At 42.9% G+C, this 22,323-nt stretch overlaps 1 protein-coding gene and 1 pseudogene across 1 annotated transcript; one reads left to right on the top strand and one right to left on the bottom strand.

Annotated features, from left to right (window-relative positions):
• Nucleotides 1-2,913: 2,913 nt before the first annotated feature.
• LOC113766760 lies at nucleotides 2,914-4,047 on the top strand. Its single transcript, XM_027310915.1, has one exon. The coding sequence runs from the start codon at nucleotides 2,914-2,916 to the stop codon at nucleotides 4,045-4,047; it is 1,134 nt and encodes a 377-aa protein (XP_027166716.1).
• A 13,385-nt stretch (nucleotides 4,048-17,432) lies between these two features.
• Nucleotides 17,433-18,039, bottom strand: LOC113766759 (annotated as a pseudogene).
• Between the last annotated feature and the right edge of the window lie 4,284 nt (nucleotides 18,040-22,323).

Genomic DNA, 22,323 nt, shown 5'->3' with positions numbered 1-22,323 from the left:
TTTTTATTTTCCCTTTTTGGCATAAAGTTGTGGCCTGGTTGTTCTTTCATTCATTGGTTTCATTACCATTAGCTTCTCAAATTAATCCAGAGACAACTGTTTACCATGATCATGGAATTCCAGAGTTGATTCATTAGTTCCAGGCTTTAATTGGAACTCTAAGGTCAACCTTTTCTCAACTTTGTAGTTTATACTGTAACTAAAGTACTCATGCGAGAAGCAACAAAGAAGCAAAAATCAAGGAACATGATTTCTCTTTCCCTACGCCCCAACTCAACCATTTTTCTTGATCCAATCTAAGAAATGGAAAGCATAGAATATGTAGCTAATAACTTTTTCCTACTTTTCCTCCCCCCTTTCCCAAACTGAAAAAAATTCTTTTCATACATATAGACCATAATCCCATAAGAATAGCTACATATGATGCTGTCATGTGTTTCAAAGACCCTGGCTGATTCAAAGCTTCAAAATTTTTTATCCAACTCGGCTAAATGCATCTTCCTGCCCAAATTTGAACTTGAAGAAAACTAATAATTTATTTGTTTATAAACTCTACTATCTACTACAAGCTAGTAGTTGTATTCTTGATATATATTATAGTTCAAATCGATGTCAAAATGTAAAAGCTACAATGACATTTTTCATGAAGAATGACGAGGCTAGTTCACTCTTTACACCAACAAAAGTACTGGATTTGGACGCAAAGTGTATCAATAAAGCAGTCCAACCAAAAGTGCAATCCGATGTCATCAAATTGGATAAGAAATGCCTGCAATTGTATACTGTGATATTCTTGGAAAAGCATGCAGCACGAGACTAGTACATTACTGTAGTGGGGGCCAATTTGCCATAGCCACGTGTCAGTTCGGACATGGTGACCCGTCTGTTCGGACAGGTCAATTCGGACAGACAGGAGGGCAGTTCGCGCAAGGCCACCGCCCCTCATTTGGATGGGCCTGATGGGCCACGACCTCTGAACTTGTCGGAGGCCACGGACGGAACCTAAGGAGAAACTTTCTCCCACCAGGACTCATAGTCCTATAAGGAAACTAATACCAAGAACTCTATAAATACCATGCATCAGGACAGGACAAGGTACGCTGGCTACAGTATTTTATACCGTTCCTTTGCTCTTGAAACTCTGACTGACTTGACCGTCGGAGCTACTCTGGGGAATTAGCCCCGTCGTTCATCTCTCTTTGCAGGACAGTTCGCGCGGCTCGTTCCCATCAGTTCGGGCTCACCCAATTCACTAAGTCTCCTACTGTCCAGTTCGGATCACGTTTTTGTCAGTCGCATCAATTGGCGCCGTCTGTGGGAACAACAATTCTTCTTTTGCAAATCATGCCAAGAACTAGATCTACGAGGAACGCTGGTGAGTCCCGGGGGAACGAGTGAAGCAACTCCCAAAATTCCCATCAAGAACCAGTTCCCGGGGGAGAGGGGGCAGAGCTCTCTCGGATCCCGCCTGAGCAGCTAGTGCAAACGGTGGCGGAGAACTTACCCATCTTTGAAGCGGTTGTGAACTATCTCAAGGGGCAGGCAGGGGACTCTCGTGACCAGGGGCCCAAGGCACGAAAGATGGATGGAGTAGAGCATTCGGAGTCCCAGACGGGGAGCCCCAATCCCAGGCAGAAGCGGGCACAAAAGGAGCTCAGGTGGGAGCATGTCGATGTTCCGTAACCCTCTCACAAGAACTCCCGGACAGAACACCCCGAGCCCTTCCGGGGGCCCTCCCCAAGGAAGGATGACTATCAGATCCAAGACGAATTGGAACTCTTGCTGAATCTAGAGGCAGACAGATACACCGCCTCCCCTTTCGTGCCGAATATCGAGAACTACCCGCTGCCCGCAAGGTTCAAAATACTAACCATGAAATCTTACGATGCAACCACGGATCTGGAGGATCACCTGTTCGCATTCTTGACCCATATGCACCTCCAATCCGGTGTAAGACCTTCTCGATGTTCTTGGAGGGCAAGGCGTGTCAATGGTTCCAAGCATTGCCCCTAGGTCAATTCGATCATTCAGCCAGCTCACGCGACTATTCGCAGCTTAGTTCGTCTCGTCGCGAGCATTCTCCAAAACCACAGCTCATCTGATGACAGTTCACCAAAAGCCTAAGGAGTCGCTGCGTAAGTACATGGTGCGATTCAACAACGAGTCCCTCCAGGTTCGGGACCGGGATGATAAGATCGTCATGGCCGTTTTCATCAATGGGCTGTGCAAGCAGAAACTATACACTGAGTTCGTCGAAAGACCTCCCAAATCAGTTCAGGAGATGCTGGATCGAGCTCACGAGAAGGCTAATGTGAAGGAAGCCAGCCGCTTGAAAGGCGAACAGGAGAAGCTAAGGGACGACAGACGAAGGAAGGACGCAGACTCGAGGGATGCGTGACCTGGCCAGGCACGAAAGAGTACCTCCGATCGCCTGCCCAAGAGCAGGCCCTATGAGAGAGAGCGGGCCTGGACCTCCTTCACAGCGCCCCAAGTTCAGGTCCTCGCAGTGATGAAGCAAGAGGGCCTCCCCTGAGCCCCCCGACAGTTACTCAGCGACAGGACCAGGCGAGATCAAGGTTTGACTGCGCTTACCATCGGGGCGTAGGACACGAAACCGAAAACTGTCGGCACCTCAAGAAAGACATCGAGGAGTTGATCAAGCGGGGACACTTGAGGCAGTTCATACGTGACGGACGAACTGACCAGAGACAGGGGAAATATAGGCGAGGACGCGCGAGCCACCCGCGCGACCGACCTCGGGGACCCCAGGACCGAACTCCCGAACAGGAAGGGCAGCACCTGGTAGGGGTGATCAACACCATCGTTGGGAGGTCTGTTGGAGGTGATAGTCACACCGCCCGACGGAACAACCGCCCTCTCCCTAGTGAGGAAAATCCCAATAAATGATTAAGAATGTATGAAGAAATCATCTATGGGCCTGAGGACGCGGTGCCATTGGCCTCCAATAATCATGAGGCCATCGTGATAGAGGTCGTAACATGCAACTATAAAGCGAAGAAGGTGTACATAGACAACGGGAGCGCCATTGACGTGTTATATTACAAGACCTTTAAAGAACTGCAACTGGAAGACAAGCAGCTCATTCCTGTCCAAACTCCCCTAATTGGTTTCGCAGGTCCATCGGTAAGACCTGAGGGAATGATAACTCCCATGGTCAAGGTGGGGGTGTCGCCAAAATGCCGAACTGTCCCAGTGAACTTTGTAGTGGTGAAGGAGCCCTCGTTGTATAATATGATTCTGGGGCGGCCTACTCTGAATGCACTCCGAGCCGTCTGCTCGACGCTGCACCTTAGCATGAAATTCCCCATGCTTGCCGGAGTTGCGGAGATGCTGGGAGATCCAGAAGTAACTCAGGCCTGCTACAACGCCACTCTCAAAGGTAAGGAAAAGCTGGTGGCTCAAACGACCTGCCTGGAGCCTTGGGAGCCAGTGGGGAAAGTGGAGAGACTGGAGAAAGATGAGGGGTTGATCGAGCTGCCGGTCAGCAGAGGACAACCAGATCGCGCGGTCAAGACGGGCTCCTGCCTGAGCGAGCTGACCAGGAGAGCACTAGAGTCCCTTCTGGAAGAATACGCGGAAATTTTCGAGTGGAGTGCGGATGACATGCCCGGGATCCCGACCGAACTGGCAGTTCACAAGCTTCATATGGACCCCAATATCCGACATGTGAAACAGAAGAAGTGGAACTTTGCGCCTGAAAGGAATGAGGTCGTCAGGGATGAGGTCGAAAAGTTGTTAGAGGCGAAAATCGTGAAGGAGGTCTTTTATTCGACCTGGCTGGCCAACCCTGTGCTGGTAAAAAAAGACGATAAGGCCTGGAGGATATGCGTAGACTTCGCCGACCTGAACAAAGCTTGCCCGAAGGACTCCTACCCTCTCCCCCGAATCGACCTACTTGTGGACTCCACCACGGGATACGAGATCTTCTGTTTCTTGGATGCTTTCAAAGGGTATTACCAGATAGCCATGGACGAGGAGGACCAGGAGAAGACCTCTTTCGTCACTGAATACGGCACCTATTGTTAGGTCACCATGCCATTTGGCCTAAAAAATGCAGATGCGACTTACCAAAGACTGGTGAATAAACTGTTCAAAGATCAAATTGGCAGGAATATGGAGGTCTATGTGGATGATATGCTAGTCAAGAGCCAAACTGAGGAGCAGTTCATCACGGACCTTAGGGAGGTCTTCAACGTCCTTCGGAGCTCACGCATGCGTTTGAACCCCAAGAAGTGCATTTTCGGGGTCAGGTCGGGCAAATTCCTGGGGTACCAAATATCCAAAGACGGAGTAAGGGCCAACCTGGATAAGGTAAAAGCCATCATGGATATGGCTCCCCCTAGAAACATCAAGGAGGTGCAACGGCTAGTTGGAAGGATGGCGGCCTTGAACAGGTTCCTATCGAAATTAGCAGTTCGGGTTTTCCCTTTCTTTAAGGCCTTAAGGCGAGGTCCCCAGTTCGAGTAGACCCCCGAGTGTCAGAAAGCCTTTGACGAACTGAAGGCCCACATCGCCAAACTACCTGCTTTGACCTCTCCTGGACAAGGCGAAACTCTGTTCGTCTATTTAGCTGTTGCAGAGGAGGCAGTGAGTGCGGTGTTGGTCCGCGAAGAAGGCAAGGTCCAAAGGCCGGTATACTATGTCAGCCGAGCTCTGCAAGGGGCGGAGACCAGATATTTAGCAGTGGAGCGGTATGTTTTAACACTAGTTCACGTAGACCGAAAACTCAGACCGTACTTCCAAACTCACCCCATTGTGGTAATAACCGACCAACCCTTGAAACAGATCCTGTCTAAGCCCGACGTGTCAGGGAGAATGGTCAGATGGGCTGTAGAGCTATCTGAGTATGACCTTGGTTACCAACTGCAGACAGCCATCAAAGCCCAGGCACTGGCTAATTTTATAGGGGAAGGCATTTTCCTCGGACAACAGGCCGGAAAAGCTCCTGCCAAGCCGAGGCTAAATAGACCGGAGAGGCCGGCACAAAGCCGGTTCAGGCTAGAGAGGCCCAAGAAGCTCCTGTGCGGGCTGAGGTCATGAAGGCCGGAGAGGCTCCTACGTGAGCTGAGGCCGAACAGGCCGGAGAGGCCGGCAGAAAGCCGGTTGAGGCCATACAAGCCGGAGAAACTCCTTCGCGAGCTGAGGTCTTCCAGGCCGAAGAAGCTCCTGCACGAGCAGAGGCCGAACAGGCCGGAGAGGCCGGTGGACAACCGGCTGAGGCCAAGCAGGCCCAAGAAGCTCCTTCACGAGCTGAGGCCAAACAGGCCGTATATGCTCCCGCTCGAGCTGAGGCCAAACAGGCCGTATATGCTCCCGCTCGAGCAGGCCGGAGAGGCCGGTGAAAAACTAGCTGAGACCAAGCAGGCTCAAGGAGCTCCAACACGAGTTGACGCCAAACAGAGCAGAAAAGCTGTTGTACGAATGGAGGAAGAAAAAACCAAGGAGGCTGTTGGGCAACCCATCCCGACCTGGGTGCTGTATGTGGACGGGGCTTCGTGCATGGAAGGATGTGGAGCAGGGCTCCTTCTGATCAGCCCCACTCGAGAGGAGCTAGCTTACGCCCTAAGGTTCGACTTCAGAGCCTCTAATAATGAATCTGAATACGAGGCTCTGATCACGGGGATGGAGATGGCCCGAAAATTGGGGGCTGAATCAACAAAGGTGTATAGTAATTCGCGGTTGATAGTAAACCAAGTCCTGGGAAATTACGAAATCAAGAAAGAGCCGTTGAAAAAATATGTCGCCAAGGCGCATGAACTGAGGAGTCTGTTCAAACAGTCACACTCGAACAGGTTCCCCGAAGTCCAAATAAGATGCCCTTTCCAAGCTAGCATTCACGTCGTTCGGCACGCTGAATAAGAAGGTTCTGGTAGAGGTCGTCAAGAGGCGGGCGTACGAACAGTTGGACGCCGCCGTGATTCAGGTAATGAGCTCATGGATGGACCCTGTTGTGCGATACTTAGCCAATGGTGAGCTCCCTTCAACCAAAGCGAAGGCTCGAAAAATCCTCCTCAAGTCACAAAGGTATGTGCTCATGAATGGAGTACTGTATCGGAAGTCATACTTGCGTCCATGGCTGAAATGTGTCACGTCCGAGGAAGGAAACTACGTCCTGCGCGAACTGCACGAGGGCATCTGCGGGAACCATGTTGGCCCGCGAGTTTTGGCCAAGAAGGGGATGCTATTCGGATACTACTGGCCCACTATCTTTTGAGACTCAGCCAAACTGGTAGCACAGTGCAGGTCATGCCAATTGCACGTACCAGTCCACCACGCTCCAACTCAGGATATGATTCCACTTCAGAGCTCGTGGCCGTTCTTCCAATGGGGAATTGACCTGCTTGGTCCCTTTTCCCGAGCTCCTGGAGGCTATGAATATCTGGTGGTGGCCATAGACTACTTCACTAAGTGGGTGGAGGCCGACCGCTCAACACCATTAGCAGCAGGTCAGTACAGAAGTTCTTTTGAAAGAATATAGTCTGTTGGTTCGGCGTCCCGCGAGCTCTGGTCTCGGACAACGGCCGACAGTTCGTCGATAGTTCATTTCGAGATTGGTGCTCCGAGCTCGGGATCCAGCAACACTTCACCTCTGTGGGATACCCTCAAGCTAATGGTCAAGTAGAAAACGTCAATCGAACTATCCTACACGGTTTAAAGACTCGAATAGAATCTGCTCGAACGAGATGGGTGGATGAACTGCCTACCATATTCAGGGCCTACCGAATACGCCCGAACTGCCACCCAAAAGACTCCATTCGTTTTAACTTATGGAGTAGAGGCAGTAATTCCAGTAGAAATTGGTATGCCTTCAAGCAGGGTGCAGAATTTCGTGGCCCAGGATAACGAAGGAGAAATGCGACTCAACTTGGATCTGCTCGAACAGAAGAGAGAAGAAGCAGCTATACGAATGGCTAAGTACAAGGGACAGATCGCGCGGCACTACAATGCCAGAGTAAGACACCTCTCTTTCAAGCCAGGAGACCTGGTCTTACGAAAGAATGCCGTAAGTAGGGTCTCGGGTACAAACAAATTGGGTCTGAACTGGGAAGGGCCCTATGTGGTGAAAGAAGTAGATGGCGCAGGGTACTGTAGGTTAGCTCATCTTAATAGGGAGGAAGTCCCACGTACTTGGCATAATTCGAATTTGAGACTCTTTTGATAGAGCTCGATTATACTATTCATGCATTACCCGACCTGATCACCTTAGAACTTAGTTGGAGTTATTTTTTGCAAGTCAAGTCGAGCGAGTCAGTAGCCAGTTCGCACAAATGCACACAGAAGTATGATGAGAAATTTATGGTATTTTATCAAGTGTTGGACAAAAGCTGCTTCATTTCGTTCAAAAGAAGATTTACAGGGAAATGAGTTCATACAAAAATGAATTGATCCTACTCAGCTCGGCCACACTCCCTACACTAAGCACTATCTAATTCTCCCCTTAGTGCTCCTGCTCGGGCTCGGCGGAAGTCGGAGGTAGGGTAGGATCGGCCAGCTTTTGTCCATGTGCGTATCCCTCCACCAGTCGATCTATCTACTCGGGCGCATGAGGGTTATAGCTCGGCCATCTCCCGAGCTCGAAGCCGAGCAGATGGAGGGCTTGCACGTCATCCATCGCCTGAGTATAGCCGATCTGGAGGACTGGTCCGTTCAAGATGGCCAGGTCATTCAGGAATTCTTCTGACCTCTTGAACTCTTGAACGCTTAAGCGGCGACCCTCCTCGCCAGCGGCCTCAATTTGAGTGGCCGGCTCGGCCGACCTCTTCTGCTCGGCCTCCAACTGAGTCGTTAGGTCGGCGCTCTTTTTCTCCTCCAGCTCGCGACTGGCCTGAGCTTCGCCGAGCTGCTTCTTCAAGGACTCCAACTCGGCCTCCGCGACGTCGAGCTGGTTCTCCAACTTGTCCTTGGCCGCTTCAACCTGAGACAGTGTCTCGTTCATGTTCTCGTACCTCCTCGTCAGTTCAGAGCCGGCCACGTTCAGCTGCATTCGAACATAGTAAGGAAACTAGAACTTGATTGAAATAAAGGGAATAGGGAGTCTGGGACTGACCTGAGCCGCACTGAGGTAGTAGTGCTGGAGTAATTCGGGGCCTGACGCGACGCGAATAAAGTTGTAGTCGCAGGGGAGGACTGTGCCGCGAAGGAGCTCCCGGGCTGCCTCTGGGAACTGAGCTAGGTCGTTGACCGACAACCCCCACTTCGGACAAAAGTACATAGGGTGGGGGTGAGAGCTCAGCTCAGACATCTCCTTCAGGGAAATGACATTTCTCTGCCGCCACATCGCCAGAGGAGACTCCGACGAAGCCTGTTGCTCGGCAGAGTTCACCCCATAGTGGTTGAGCTGGGGTGTGGGAGCAGATCGCTCTGCTGGAACTGGAGAAGAAGTGGCCTCAGTCCGGGCCCTCTTGGCCTTGGACGTCTTCCTCTTCTTCTTCTCGGGCTCCTCCATTGGAGATAAGTGAGTGAGGGCCTGGTGAGCAGGCGCTAGTGGAGGCTGTGGGGGGGCCGAGCCTCTTGGGGTGGCAGAAGGTGCAGGAGTAAGAGAACTTGAGCCAAGGTTCAGCAGCTGCGAAAACCTTTTCACTGCAACAAAGGAGGAGAGTTAATCAGGTTGAAACAGGCAAGAGTTCGTACAAGAAAGGAAAAGACAGAATAAGCAAAAGAAAGTTACAGGCATCCAGGTCGTTCGGGGCGAGGGGTTGGAGATCGGGAGCCGGAGCAGTGACGTCTGATCGGATCAAACCAGCTGCCCAGAGTTGGGCGTTACTTAATTCCTTCACGCCCAACCTCAAGCCCGAACTGACCAATCGATCCTGTTCTGCCTCGAGAAGAGATGATGGAAAAGGGTCAGACACTTGGATTTTCTCCCTCCAAGTCGGGGGAGGAAAACCTATGTTCTTCATGAAGAAGAACTGGGCCTTCCAGCCCTTGATCGAGGAGGGGGCCCCCGTAAACAGGTCGTGGGTGGGAGCTCCGCTCCTCCGAGCGAAGTAGAACCAACCGTGAACGTGTGCCCGCTGATCTTCATCTGGAAGAACGACCTAAACAAATCTAAGGAGTACGGGATCTCAAGGACTCGACACAGAATGAAGAAACCCAGAATGGACCGAACTGCATTGGGGACGAGTTGGGTTACTCGGATTCCCCAGAAGGTCAGAATTTGAAAAAGAAAGTTGGGGATAGGAAGTCGAAGACCAGCTATGAGCTGATCCCTGTAAATGGCCACGAACCCTGGAGGAGGTCGGCTGGCATACTCCCCAGGTTGGGCAGCCCTAGCCTCGAACTGGAGGGGAATGTTATATTTCCCTACCAGCTCATCCACGTCCCCTGCTCTAAGATAGGAGGGATCACATCAATTTCCCCGAAGTCGATGTCAGGCCCCCTGCCCTCGTATGAACTGGAACTGCTTCCAGGGGGATTCCTTGGGCCACAGTTCCGACAACAGACTGGGTTGGCTGTTCGGTTTGGTCTATCGCTCGAACAGGAGAATGAGCTGGGAAAGGAACGTATTCAGATCCCGAGGAACTAAGGGAGGTCGAGCTAGAGGGAGAAGAGGAAGAAAGGACTTCTATGTGTACAGGTCGGGCTATCCTATGCCTAGGGACCGGGTTGGTTATATCGGAGTGTTCAGAAGAAGACATACAAAGGAGGAAAAAGAGGGCTTACTAGTGAGAATAGGGGAAGACAGTTCGGGTGTGAAGATGTGCTCAAGGTAACGATCGAACAGACTCCTGACCGAACTCTCGGACGGACGCACGAACAGACTTGGGAAAGAAGGAAGATCGAACTACTGGAAAATGGAGGGTGGAGAGAATGAATGAGAAAGCATGAAAGTGACGTCTGGTGGGGCCTATTTACAGGCCATCAGAGCGGGAAGACGAAGCGTCCCGAATTAAAATTTGAATTTAATTCCAGTAACCGTGGCACTAGGCGACGCTTGGTCTGGCAACTGTAATTAGGAGGCGACATGACGGTTGAAGCGACCGTTATGTAAGCGGATGTGACGGTTACTCAGGCCAAGACAATGATTGCAAAATGGTGGGTCCTCCCGTCGAACTGAAGCGTCATCTCAAAATTCGGTCCAGATTCATGCAACCCTTCCATGACTCTAGACTTGAAGGGGGGCTAGTGTAGTGGGGCCAATTTACCATAGGCACGTGTCAGTTCGGACATGGTAACCCGTCTGTTCGAACAGGTCAGTTCGGACAGACAGGAGGGCAGTTCGCGCAAGGCCGCCGCCCCTCATTTGGATGGGCTTGATGGGCCACGGCCTCCGAACTTGTTGGAGGCTACGGACGGAACCCTAGGAGAAACCTTCTCCCACCAGGACTTATAGTTCTATAAGGAAACTACTACCAAGAGCTCTATAAATACCACGCATCAGGACGGGACAAGGTACGCTGGCTACAGTATTTTATACCGTTCCTTTGCTCTTGAAGCTCTGACTGACTTGAACGTCGGGGCTACTGCGGGGAAGTAGCCCCTTCGTTCATCTCTCTTTGCAGGACAGTTCACGCGGCTCGTTCATATCAGTTCGAGCTCACCCAATTCGCTCAGTCTCCTGCTGTCCAGTTCGGATCACGTTTTTGGCAGTCGCATCAATTACTATCGCGAGGATCCGTGTTAGGGAAGATCCCACGACATCCTGCAGTCATCACTAAAAAAAAGAGGAGGAGCCGAAGGGCTGCCATTGCTGCACTCTCTTCTTCAATTCTCTCCAAACTAGCTATTCTTCAATTAAATGACCCTCTACTTCAATCCCCGTTAACTCAACTTCATGCAGAACATGGCTTAGGAAAATGAACAAAAGTCTTTATTTTTCTTGAATCTGATCTCTCTCGAGTTGTGATAGTATTCTTGTGGATGCTTGGTTGTTTCTTGACAGCTGTGCTAGAGATTTCTGCCGACCTAGAGCGTTTAAGCACGCACCCTTTTCTTCAGGTGGGGTGAAGTGTGAAGGTGAACAACAATGATGATGACTTAATTAGTCCACGAACCATCAGCTCATCAGAAATACTAAAGGGTAGAAAAAAAATGTTAGCAAGTAATTTGGAGAAGGTTGTAAAAAGTTTCTCTTAAATGTAGATCAAGGTAATAGTGAAAGTATGTGAAAAAAGAGAAAAGTGAAAAATTTGACTATAAATGTTTAATTCTACTATTTATTATTATGCATGAGAGCTCAAAATTGAAAGCCGTGTGTGGAATTAATCATTAGCCAACATTGTAATTTTAATGGCCTGTCCTTGAGAAAATGATTTACTATGTAATGTCCTGTCCTTGAGAAAATAATTAATCATCAGCTAACGTTGTAATTTTAATGGCCAAAACTCGTAAAACTAGTCAGCTTTTGTCATTTAAGACAATTTTTTTCGTAACCATAAATTGGCACAACTTGTAAACATATTATGAGTTAAAAAAAAAACTGGACCATTAAGAATCCATTATTTATAGTCGAATGGCCGACCAAATGAACTGTGGTTTTACATGTAACCTAACATCTTGTAAAGGTGCTCTTTGGTTAATCAAATTAGTATTGTCAAATCTTTGTATTTTGTCAACTAAACTAATAATATCTATTGTCGTTACCTGAAGAGTACGTAGTTACCATACCAAAGCAAGATCCCACCTGAAAACATGTACTCAGAAATAATCAAGCATTGGACTAGGCCTTGTTAATGCATCTTTTAGATAAGATTTCATTAACACGTGTTGTCACTTTTTTTAGTAAAATTTACTGCATCATTCCCAAATCCTATTAACTTTCAAGCAAAACTTACTATTCTTATATAAAAAAATTAATACATTTTCAAGGAAAATTTATGGCTTCATTAGCAAAATCTTCCATTTCTTAATGCCAAAACATACCATTTTTTAAGTAAAATTTACCATTCTTTTAATGAAACTAATGCTTTTTCAAGGACTTTTTAGTACTTTCTTATGACCTAATAAACTTTTGATAAAATTTATTATTCCGTTAGTGATATTTACAATCATCCTCAAGCACTTTTAATACCTTTTTTTTAACATAATCCTACCTAGCAAAAAATATACAGCATCCTTAGAAAAAGTTATAACTTTATTCATAAATAATTATTTTTTCCTGAATGGGCTTTTATGATTTTTGCGATGAAGTAGATAATTTTGCTTTTAGAAGGATGTGGTAAGTTTTGCTAAAATTTAACAAGACTTTTTAATCAAGGAACATGAACTGTAGTAAAAGTTGTATATTTTATAAGAGACTTAATAAAATTTTTATATACTACTAAGTTTTGCTACAAAGTTTATTTTTTTAAGTTTTGATACAAAGTTAGTAAAATATTCAATAGATTACAAACTTTGCTACAAAAATGCTAAGAATGGTAAATGAAGTAAAATGTTTTATTTGAAATAGTAGTGAATTTTTTGTAAAAAGAATGATTAGTTATGCTTGAAAGTTGGTAAGGTTTGTCAACAATGTAATAAGTTTTGCTAAAAAAAATTATAATTTTTACCAATTGTCAGATAGAAAAGTACTAATTGGTAAATTTTGCTAAAAGTTTATTTGGTTTAAAAAGTCCTAAAAGTTCTTGAAGGAGTTGTAACTTTCACTAAAAGGATGGTAATATTTACTTAAAAACTGGTATGTTTTCCATAGAAAAAGGTTATTCTAATGATTACTGACAGGTGTTGAGCCTGTGCAATAATAATTACTAAAAAATCCTAATTACCACCATAATTAATAATAGAACAAATCTAAGTACTGGAGTAGTAACTCTAGATGTGCAATAGGTTACTATATTCACCCTGTCTCCAAAGAGTGTGCTTGATCCGATATACTAGATTTGTCTACAAAAGTATTAAATTTGTATACAATGGCAAGTAGGGTCGATTCCACAGGGAACGGGTAGGAAGTTGTTTCTTCCCAAGTCAATAGAACAAAATTGGGGGATATTTAATGGAATGAAAATGAAAATAGAATAAACAAAATTCAAAAGCTAACTCACCAAGTACAATTCACTGAAAATAGTAATTAGTAAAATTCTAAGTAATCAAAACCCAATTCTAAGTACTAGAGCAGGGACTCTAGGTGTACAATGGGTTACTTGATTTACCCCGTTCCCGAAGAGTTTGCTTGACCCGATATACCAGAATAGGATTGCTTATTCACAAATAATTATTGCTTTGTAAACAGGGCTAGTAGGGTCGTATCCTCAGGAATTGAGAGTAATTCGTTTCTTACTAAAGTTCAAGTTAACAACGGGGAATTTTATCGGAATGAAACTAAAAACAATTAAGCAATTCAACCAAAAGTAAACAATTAACTAACACGAATGTAGACAGGAATTAAATAAATAATAGGCAAGTTCTAGCCAAGGATACAACTTCACAGACACAGTCCAATCATCCGATCATTGATGCAATGGAGGTTCACTTAATTTTATTAACATGTTAGTTATAGTCGCCAATAAGTTCTGACGATCAGCTTTTTCTTAATTTATTGACAACCAAGGTACGGCCGTTGATTACCCCTAACCAGGAAACACTCCTAGGTACGACCATAGAAATTAATTTCCTAATTGCATAAAAAACTAGAAAAGCCTAACCCTAATCAATAACACGCTACGAGGGTTATGTAAAATAGATTGCACGCTCCCCTAGTGTATAAAAATGCTAGTTGCCACTGATATTAATCAATTTAAATAATTACAGATTTAATTGACTAATTTGACAGGAGATTAATAAGTCGCATTGAACATTGGACCCTTGACATTCAATTAACAAAATAATCCCATGGAAATTCAAGCAGACAACGTGCAAATATTAACAAATTAAGGAACGCATGAAAATTAATTCGATCTCATAGATATTCGGGACTGCGTTATCGCGTTGATCCTTGACTAGATGGAAAACTTAACCACGCCACATCAGTAAATCTCCACGCAAATTAATTGATTGCAAAGACATCACGTTTTTCACTAGATAATCAAGAAATAAACGATGTTTCTCCAATCGGGACTTTTATCGAACAAGAGTCACGCATGAAAAAAAAAAGAAAGAAAACTAAACTGTCTCTTAAACAATGACTAATGCTCCCTACGTTGTCCCGCCGAATTGAGAAAAAAGGTACAAAAAGGAAGCTCTCTGAATTCCACTTTTTTCGTTTCCTCTTGACAGGAAGACTCCTAGTCAGCAACTCTTTATCAGCAAAAGGAAAAGGAAGTCCGTTGCTTAGTACCCTGTGGGCCAAGTTCGTGAAGCTTTTTGAAGTCTCCCACGTGTGGAGCAATTTTCTCCAAAAGATCCCCCCTTTTTAGCACTTTTTAGTTCTACTTCCTGTAGATAGGTCCAAATACCAAATATAAGTATATATTAATAATTTAAAACAATATTTGGTAAGGACAAAGGGAGAAATTAACAATAAAATTACTAACAATTAACACTCTATCAATTCCCCGCACACCTGAATCATGCTTGTCCTTAAGCACGAGAACAACAATCAAACACCAAATTTTGACAATGGTTATTGCTCCAACTATCGTATTGCCAAGAAACCAAAAAAAACATATATCAAGCATCACAGGTCAAGATCCAAGAAAAATCACCCCAGTTAGCTTCTAAACCACTAACTCCTCCAAATTAAGGCAAACTGACCTAAGAAAAAGGAATGGTTGCTCAACATTCATCAGCAAATGGTCCAACTATTAACCAAAATCTCAACATTAAATTCACAAATCGGCAAGCTGACTTTTTCAATTCCTAACAATAAAATTACTAACAATTAACACTCTATCAATTCCCCGCACACCTGAATCATGCTTGTCCTTAAGCACGAGAACAACAATCAAACACCAAATTTTGACAATGGTTATTTCTCCAACTATCGTATTGCCAAGAAACCAAAAAAAACATATATCAAGCATCACAGGTCAAGATCCAAGAAAAATCACCCCAGTTAGCTTCTAAACCACTAACTCCTCCAAATTAAGGCAAACTGACCTAAGAAAAAGGAATGGTTGCTCAACATTCATCAGCAAATGGTCCAACTATTAACCAAAATCTCAACATTAAATTCACAAATCGGCAAGCTGACTTTTTCACATACTAACACAATCTTCGCCTTTTTATCACGTTTTTCTATTTTTCTATTTTTTTAATAGTAAGAAAAGACTTAGTCTCTAGACATTAGAACCTTTTGATGCGAATTCCAACATTTGCCAGATGGAGGAGCTCAGTTACTCAACTCCGATCGCTATAAAACCATATACTCATAGTGATCGCTACTTTTTGACATGAGAATCGACACTTTTTGATGAAAATCTCCGGTTACTCAGTAGTGACACTAGCGGAGTACAATCAACTCTTATTTGCAGCCATATAGCACAATAACTAAAAATAACACAAAAGTAACAGCAGCCGGCCTCATATTTTCAAACATGGAGAACTAAAGTTAATAACTGGACCAATTCACATGAAAAATGCCAACAATTATTCCCTATGCTTAGAAAGTTAGCCCAAAAATTATAAGAGTCGAACAGTCATCGATATTCACCAACGAGATGTTCTTGGACTCAACCACATTAACTAGATACACTTTTATTAATAAAACTTGGCAATAGCAGAATTGGAGGCAGCAATCCAACATCAAACTTGGTATTCATATAAGAACTGATCACTAGAAAAAAGAAAAAGAAAATAAACGAAAGATAGACAAAAACAAACTAAAAATAAAGAAAAACCCTCTAGAAACTAAAAATTGAAAAAAAACTAACACCATAACTGATCTCCCCCCACCTAAATTACACATTGCCCTCAATGTGATAATATAACACCAAAAGCAAGGGGAAGGGCAACGGTACTTCCCTGAAGTTGTCAAAACAATGGCAGGTCAGGCGGGAATTGAGGAGCAAGACCTGCATGGTGCATAAATGCTGCCAAATTCTGCGCCATGTTATGCACGTTGACGTCAATGTGGGTCACCCGAGCCTCCAGTCTCTGAACTTGCATCTGGAGTTGGTGCTAGTCATTAGCACCTGGGGTTGGAGGAGGCGGTGCGGAGGTAGACGGGCCAGGATAGCCGCCAGCAGTGGAAGAATGGGCAAAAGAGGATCGAGGAGGGACACAAGTCGGTACAAGGGGAACAACCTCCCACCCGTCTTCACCCTTCCGTACCAAGCCCATTTTCTCTAGACAAGGAATGTTTAAGGGCTCCATTTGACAGGCTTCATGCAAATCATGGTTAGAGAGATCAAGCACATGCAAATTAACAGCCAAATAAGTAATATATGACCCAAAAATCAGGGGGCGCTTCTTTTTAGGTAAAACAGATTTGAATTGAGAAGCGAGCCAGCACCCCAGATTAACCTTAATGTTGTTATGCATGCACCAAATAAAGAAAAACTCCGGCTTAGACAAAATGGCCGAGCTATCTCGCCTACCCGAGAAACTATAGGCCAAGAAACGCTGGATATAGCGAGACGCCAAGTCCTTCAGATAACAACTCTTAGATTGACGGGGGTCATAATCAGCACGGTCGACAGACATATCCTCCCAAATATAGCGATAGCGGGAGAAAAAAGGCTCTACGTAGTCACACGTACTCTCGGCATACTCCCGAGACTCGGCATAGGCTGGATCAATAAAATCAAGGGCTAGATTGAAATCAGTAATGGAGTGGTGGAACTCTTGACCCATTAATCAAAAACGGATGACTTGGGAGTAGAAACTGTGTAACCAGTGGGGAGGTTGAACTCAAATGTGGCATAGAACTGCCTAACCAACTCTACAAAAGCCGGACGGTCAACAATATAAGTGTAGGGACGCCACCCGATGGCATTAATCAATCGGTCAAAGTCGACCCTAATATTGCAATATACAGTCTGAAATTGTATCACCATGACTGTGGTAAAAACAAAAACAGAGTCAAAATTTTCCCATAGTCCTTTCAACCAGATATTCGTGCAACCATGAAGCTGCAGTTTCAGTAATAGATTTATACCTTATGCTGTGGTTAATTCTAAGTGAGCATGAAGCCAACAATAATTTATTTATAGACATAATCTTTGTCAGGTGAATGTCATCAAACAGTTTGTCAATCATCAAGGTGTTCAGTAAATTATATTCTATTTTTTCCCACCGTAGACCAAGTTCACCTTGCAAATGAAGGATGTCAGAATTCTTGACTGCTTTCAATTTTAAGAGTCCTGACACCATGCCTTCCCAATTACTCGTGTAGAATGAAAGGGTTTTAGAAAACCTCAGCACTTGAAGCACTTACCAGAAATTTAAATTTTTTTGGAATTCTAGTAATGACAAATAATTGAAAAGAATAAGCTTCAAATAATCATAATGTTAAGCCTTTATGAATGAAAAGCAACTGTACAAAATGTAATCTGCATGCACTACATTACAAAATTGTGCTCTGATATCTCGATTAACTAGTAGTATTGTCTAATAATGTGCATCTTACCCTTTCCTGGGCTGATACCCTAGCTGTCCTTAGCCTTCTCAGCATCAGGGTAAGCCCCAAATTTCTTGAGAAGACTGATAGCATTGGAGGTTTTCTCTATGGCCTCAGCAGAATCGGAGATCACACAGGGGATTTGCAGGACAGACTCAATGCGGTGGCAGCAGGCCATGACAAGGGAGGCACTGCAGAGGCGGCGATGGCAGAAACCACGGCATACTATTTCTTGTTGACTGGGACCTTGCGGTGCCAACGGCGCCAGATCTTGGTCGGAGCAAACATGCGGCCACCGCTGCACATGTTGCCATAGGCACCCTGGCCGGCACGGTGAGTGTCGCCGCCAAGAACACAAGAGATACGGGAAACAACGCGACCAGTACCCCAGGACTCGGCGGAGGTTTGGTGGCTGACGGACCTAGAGACGGCGTAGGGTTGGCGAGAGTTCTTGGAGATGTCACGATGAACGTCTTGGAGGATGTCGGGCCGGATTGGGGCTTTCATGACGTCAGGCAGAGGGAGGGAGTTGGCGTTGGCCTCCATTTCATTCTCAAGAGGGATAACGGTAACTACAGGGAGAGCGGCGGCGAAGCCATTTCTGATGGGGGTGAGAGGTTTGTGAATTGGTATACTGCGTTTTAGATGTCTTAAATTTAGGCTAAGTCATTAGGACATAGAATCAAACGGTGTCATTTCCCTAAAGTCCCTTCAGCCCGCCACGCCACTTGAATTTTTTAGTTTACCCCTCTTAGTTCCGTACATATGAAAAGCACGGCTTTTCCTTATTTAGATGCAAGAAGTGCACGCTTTCTTTGTCCTTTCACCTATCTCTCACTTTTTTCTTTTTCTCATCATTATGTAATTAAGTTTTTCTATTGTTTTGAGTTTTTTTTTTTTTTTACTCTCAAATTGTGTTAAAATAATAGAATATGACAATTTAGTGTGTTTGGCAAATTTTGTTTTTACCAATTTTAACTAATATAGGAATTTTTCTAATTTATTATACAATAAAATAGTTCAAAAAGTAAAAATGTTGTTAGAAATATGTTTACGATTAAAAAAAATAAGCACTTTTTAATTAAAATCTTTTTGGTACTCATTTTGTGGTGTTATCAATTATGTATGACTTGCAGTCTCACAAGACCTAACAATTGAATTAGTTGATTGAACAATCAAAATAGTTTGCAAATACATGTACGAAATGTTAAATCTATTTATTTGGTATATGTACCAATTCATAAATGATAAATATGGCTTCTATAATTAATAACAACCTTTTGATCATGCAAATGCTAGGATTAGACTTAATTTCATGTTAAGTTTTATTGTTAAATTCTATTATTGACTACCTCTATTTTTAGATTATCCAAATTATTAATTTTTCACCATGTTGTCATTTGGATAAATGGGGAATGTATGAATTTTTTTACATTTATAACAAATTATTACCTAAGTTTGGGAAAATTATAAAATAGGTATACATATATAGTTTATTAAGATACCTTTTATAGTTTGCTAATAAAAATAGCGCTAAATTGCAACACCATAGGGTGCCATAGTACAAATAATGAAATTTGTATATTACATATAGGGCTAAATTGCAAAAGTTAGAGTGCCATAGTTGATTTAATGAAATTGGCGAATTAGATATAGGGCTTAATTGCAAAAGTTATGGTGTAATGGTAGAGTTAAAGAAATTGGTATACTACATATGGGGCAAAATTACAAAAGTTAGGGTGTAATAGTAGAATTAAAAAAATTAGTGTACTGCATATGGGGCTAAATTACAAAAGTTATGGCGTTATAGTAGAATTAATGAAATTTTTTTATTACATTTGGAGCTAAATTACAAAAGTTAGGGTGGCATAATAGAATTAATGAAAATGATCAAAGAACAAGTACTTTAGACAGTGACAACTAATTGTTGTCATTACCTCTGAACTGGTTGAGCGACAGTGATGATGTTGGAACAATTATAAAATATGTATACATTTTAATTACAATGCCTTCCCCATTTTACTAATGAAAAACATAGGCTAAATTGTAAATGTTAGGGTGCCATAATAGAATTAATGAAATTGGTTTATTACACATGAGGCTAAATTGCAAAAGATAGGTGTCATGGTAGAGTTAATGAAATTAGTTTACCACATACGGGGTTAAAATGTAAAAGATAAGGTGCCATAATAGAATTAATAAAATTTATTTACAACATATGGGGCAATATTGAAAAATTCAGGGTGGCATAGTAGAATATTAATGAAAGTGAGTTGGGAACAATTACTTTAAACAGTGACGACTAATTGTTGTCATTAACTTTGAACCGGTAACCACATTGTGATAATATTGTAAGTAGTCATTATAGGGCCTATTTCAGTTACAATATTTTTTCAAGTCGTCACGATGGTAATTTCCCGCCACACAGGCCAGTTGCGCGCCGCCTATATTGTGACGATTAATCCCGTATTGTCACTAATGATGAGTCTACCCTCAGTCATTTATGATAACATCAAAAGTCGTCACTAAATTTGCTCAACTGTGACTACTTTTTCTGATGTCACTGAGAATGTTATCACAAAAGGCCGAATTTCTTGTAGTGTGTTCCGAGTGGCGCCCTTCCCTTTAATACTGGGGCAGGGTTCCTCCAAGAGCTGTTAGGATTATGTCTTTTTGAGATGGCCTACTTGGTAGGATCTGAAAATTTTCATATTCTTTTTCTTCATTTTAGATATTTTAATTAATAATCTAGTTTACTAATTTGATCTGCAATGCAAGTATTGGGGTCACTGTCATCAGTTCAAATGATTTCTTCTGACTTTGTGGCTGCTCGTTTGTGTATGCTGCAGGGATTTATCAGTCAAGAAAAAGTGCATTCATTCAACTTGCCAATGTACTTTCCATCAATTGAAGAATTGGACCAGGTTATAAAAGCGAATGGCCATTTTAGAGATGAAAGAATAAAGATATTGGATCACCCAATGCAGCACTTGCCTTTTGATGCAAAAATGAACAGACCAGATCTATCTGTGAGGGCTTCATCAAAGATCATTTCGAAACAGACATTGTGGATCAGGTGTTCGATCTATTTGCTAAGAAACTTGAAGAGAATTGCTCAATCTTTGATCAAGAAATTCGCAAAGATGCTGACCTATTTGTTCTGCTAAAACGCGTCTGCAAAAACTGATACGCACTTTTTTATTGGTCATAATGCAGCACCGAAATTATTGTGACATTTCCTTTATCTCAACGGTTGATTGTAGCACCACAATTTGATCATGTTCCTGAGATTCAACTCTCCCCTCCAGTTGAGATTTTCTCGAGCCTTACTTTCTTTGCTGAATTCGGGTTCTCATTCAGTCATTCTTCTTGGCCATTATACTTTGATCTGAAAAGGATTAGATTACTGTTGTCCCAAATAATTGGTTCCTCGAGTCAAGTTTTCGGGGATACCTACTCGTCAGGTAATGCTTTGGCATGTTTACAATCTCATCCTCAACAACAGCTATCCTTATCCGTGAGGGAATGACATTCGAGCCAAAATTGCTTCAGATTGTGCAGATTTAATTATCGTATAATTGTACTACAGTAGTACTTCGTTTTTTATTATTGTATTTTCCCATTCCAAGTATTGTATCGGAGGTCAGGTTTTTGTCCTCCTCCATATTTTTTTTATTTTCATCATAATAAAATTTAGACTAAGTATCCCTTCTCCGTCTTTGAAGTAACCCCCCCTCCCCCCCCAAAAAAAAAAAAAAACTCTAGCCTAGAAGCATTAATCGTTGTATCTCTACAAGTAAGTTTTAGATAATCATGCTAGCTACCTTTAAATTTTCAGGCAACAACTAATGATAATATTATTCCAAATTGCATCACAATACATGGATTTTATATTTCAAGTAGGATCATTCAACTCTTGTATGAAATTCTACTCTTTGAACTTGGAAATCTTGTTAATGAAGAAAGAACGAGACAAGTATTTGTATCATTTTTATTTTGTAAAAATTTCCACTATCTTGTATTTGGGCACCGAACAAAAGATAGTGGTATCCCGTCTTTGTTTACCAAATATGGATTTTGTATTTCAAGTAGAATCACATAACTCTACTGCAAAACGTTACAGTTTGACTTTGAAATCTAGTTCTGGAGGAAAGCACAGGACAAGGATTTGTACCATCTTTTGTTCATAGATAGTTGCACTATCTTGTGGTTGAGCATCGAACAAATATTGGGTAGGAGATACCTAATATAACTTGTGTATGGGAGCAACGGGAAACGCAATGGAAGTTATATTTTTAAGTGTGCTACATACTACTATTTCCGGAAAGGATGCCACAACAGTGCAAGATTTCTGATTGAGACTTTTTTTTTTTTTTGGGTAGGAATAAAAGTTTCAATGAGTTCGATTTCGGTCACCACCACGAGTCAAAACATGTTTTCGAAACTATAAGTCAATTGTAAGAATTCTTACAGATTGTCGCGGGATTCAAACAAGTGATTTTTTGTGAAAAAATAGTTCTTTTTTATCAATTAAGTTAGTTTGAAATTCTAGTCATCCATTAGTTGTAAAAAAACACAATATGGTAAAAAATTTAAAATATTGATCCAAAAATCTACTTCAAAATATACTACTAATCACGATAAGCGCACATTGATATCAGCAATCTGAATTTAGAACAAGAAAATGTCAAATGTGAATTATTTTATATTGGTTATTTAAGTTATATTGGTTATTTAAGAATAATTGACGCTCTTTCTCCACAACTGATTGATTTCAATATCATTGAACAGTTAGCCACCATACACTTTGCTTGTTCTTCTTCACCTTTAGCTGTACTATAATCGACGACCTGTTGAACCCAAAAATG

Source organism: Coffea eugenioides, chromosome 3 (genome assembly GCF_003713205.1).
Source record: "Coffea eugenioides isolate CCC68of chromosome 3, Ceug_1.0, whole genome shotgun sequence".
Classification (NCBI taxonomy): Eukaryota; Viridiplantae; Streptophyta; class Magnoliopsida; order Gentianales; family Rubiaceae; genus Coffea; species Coffea eugenioides.
This window is presented reverse-complemented; position numbering and strand designations above follow the sequence as displayed.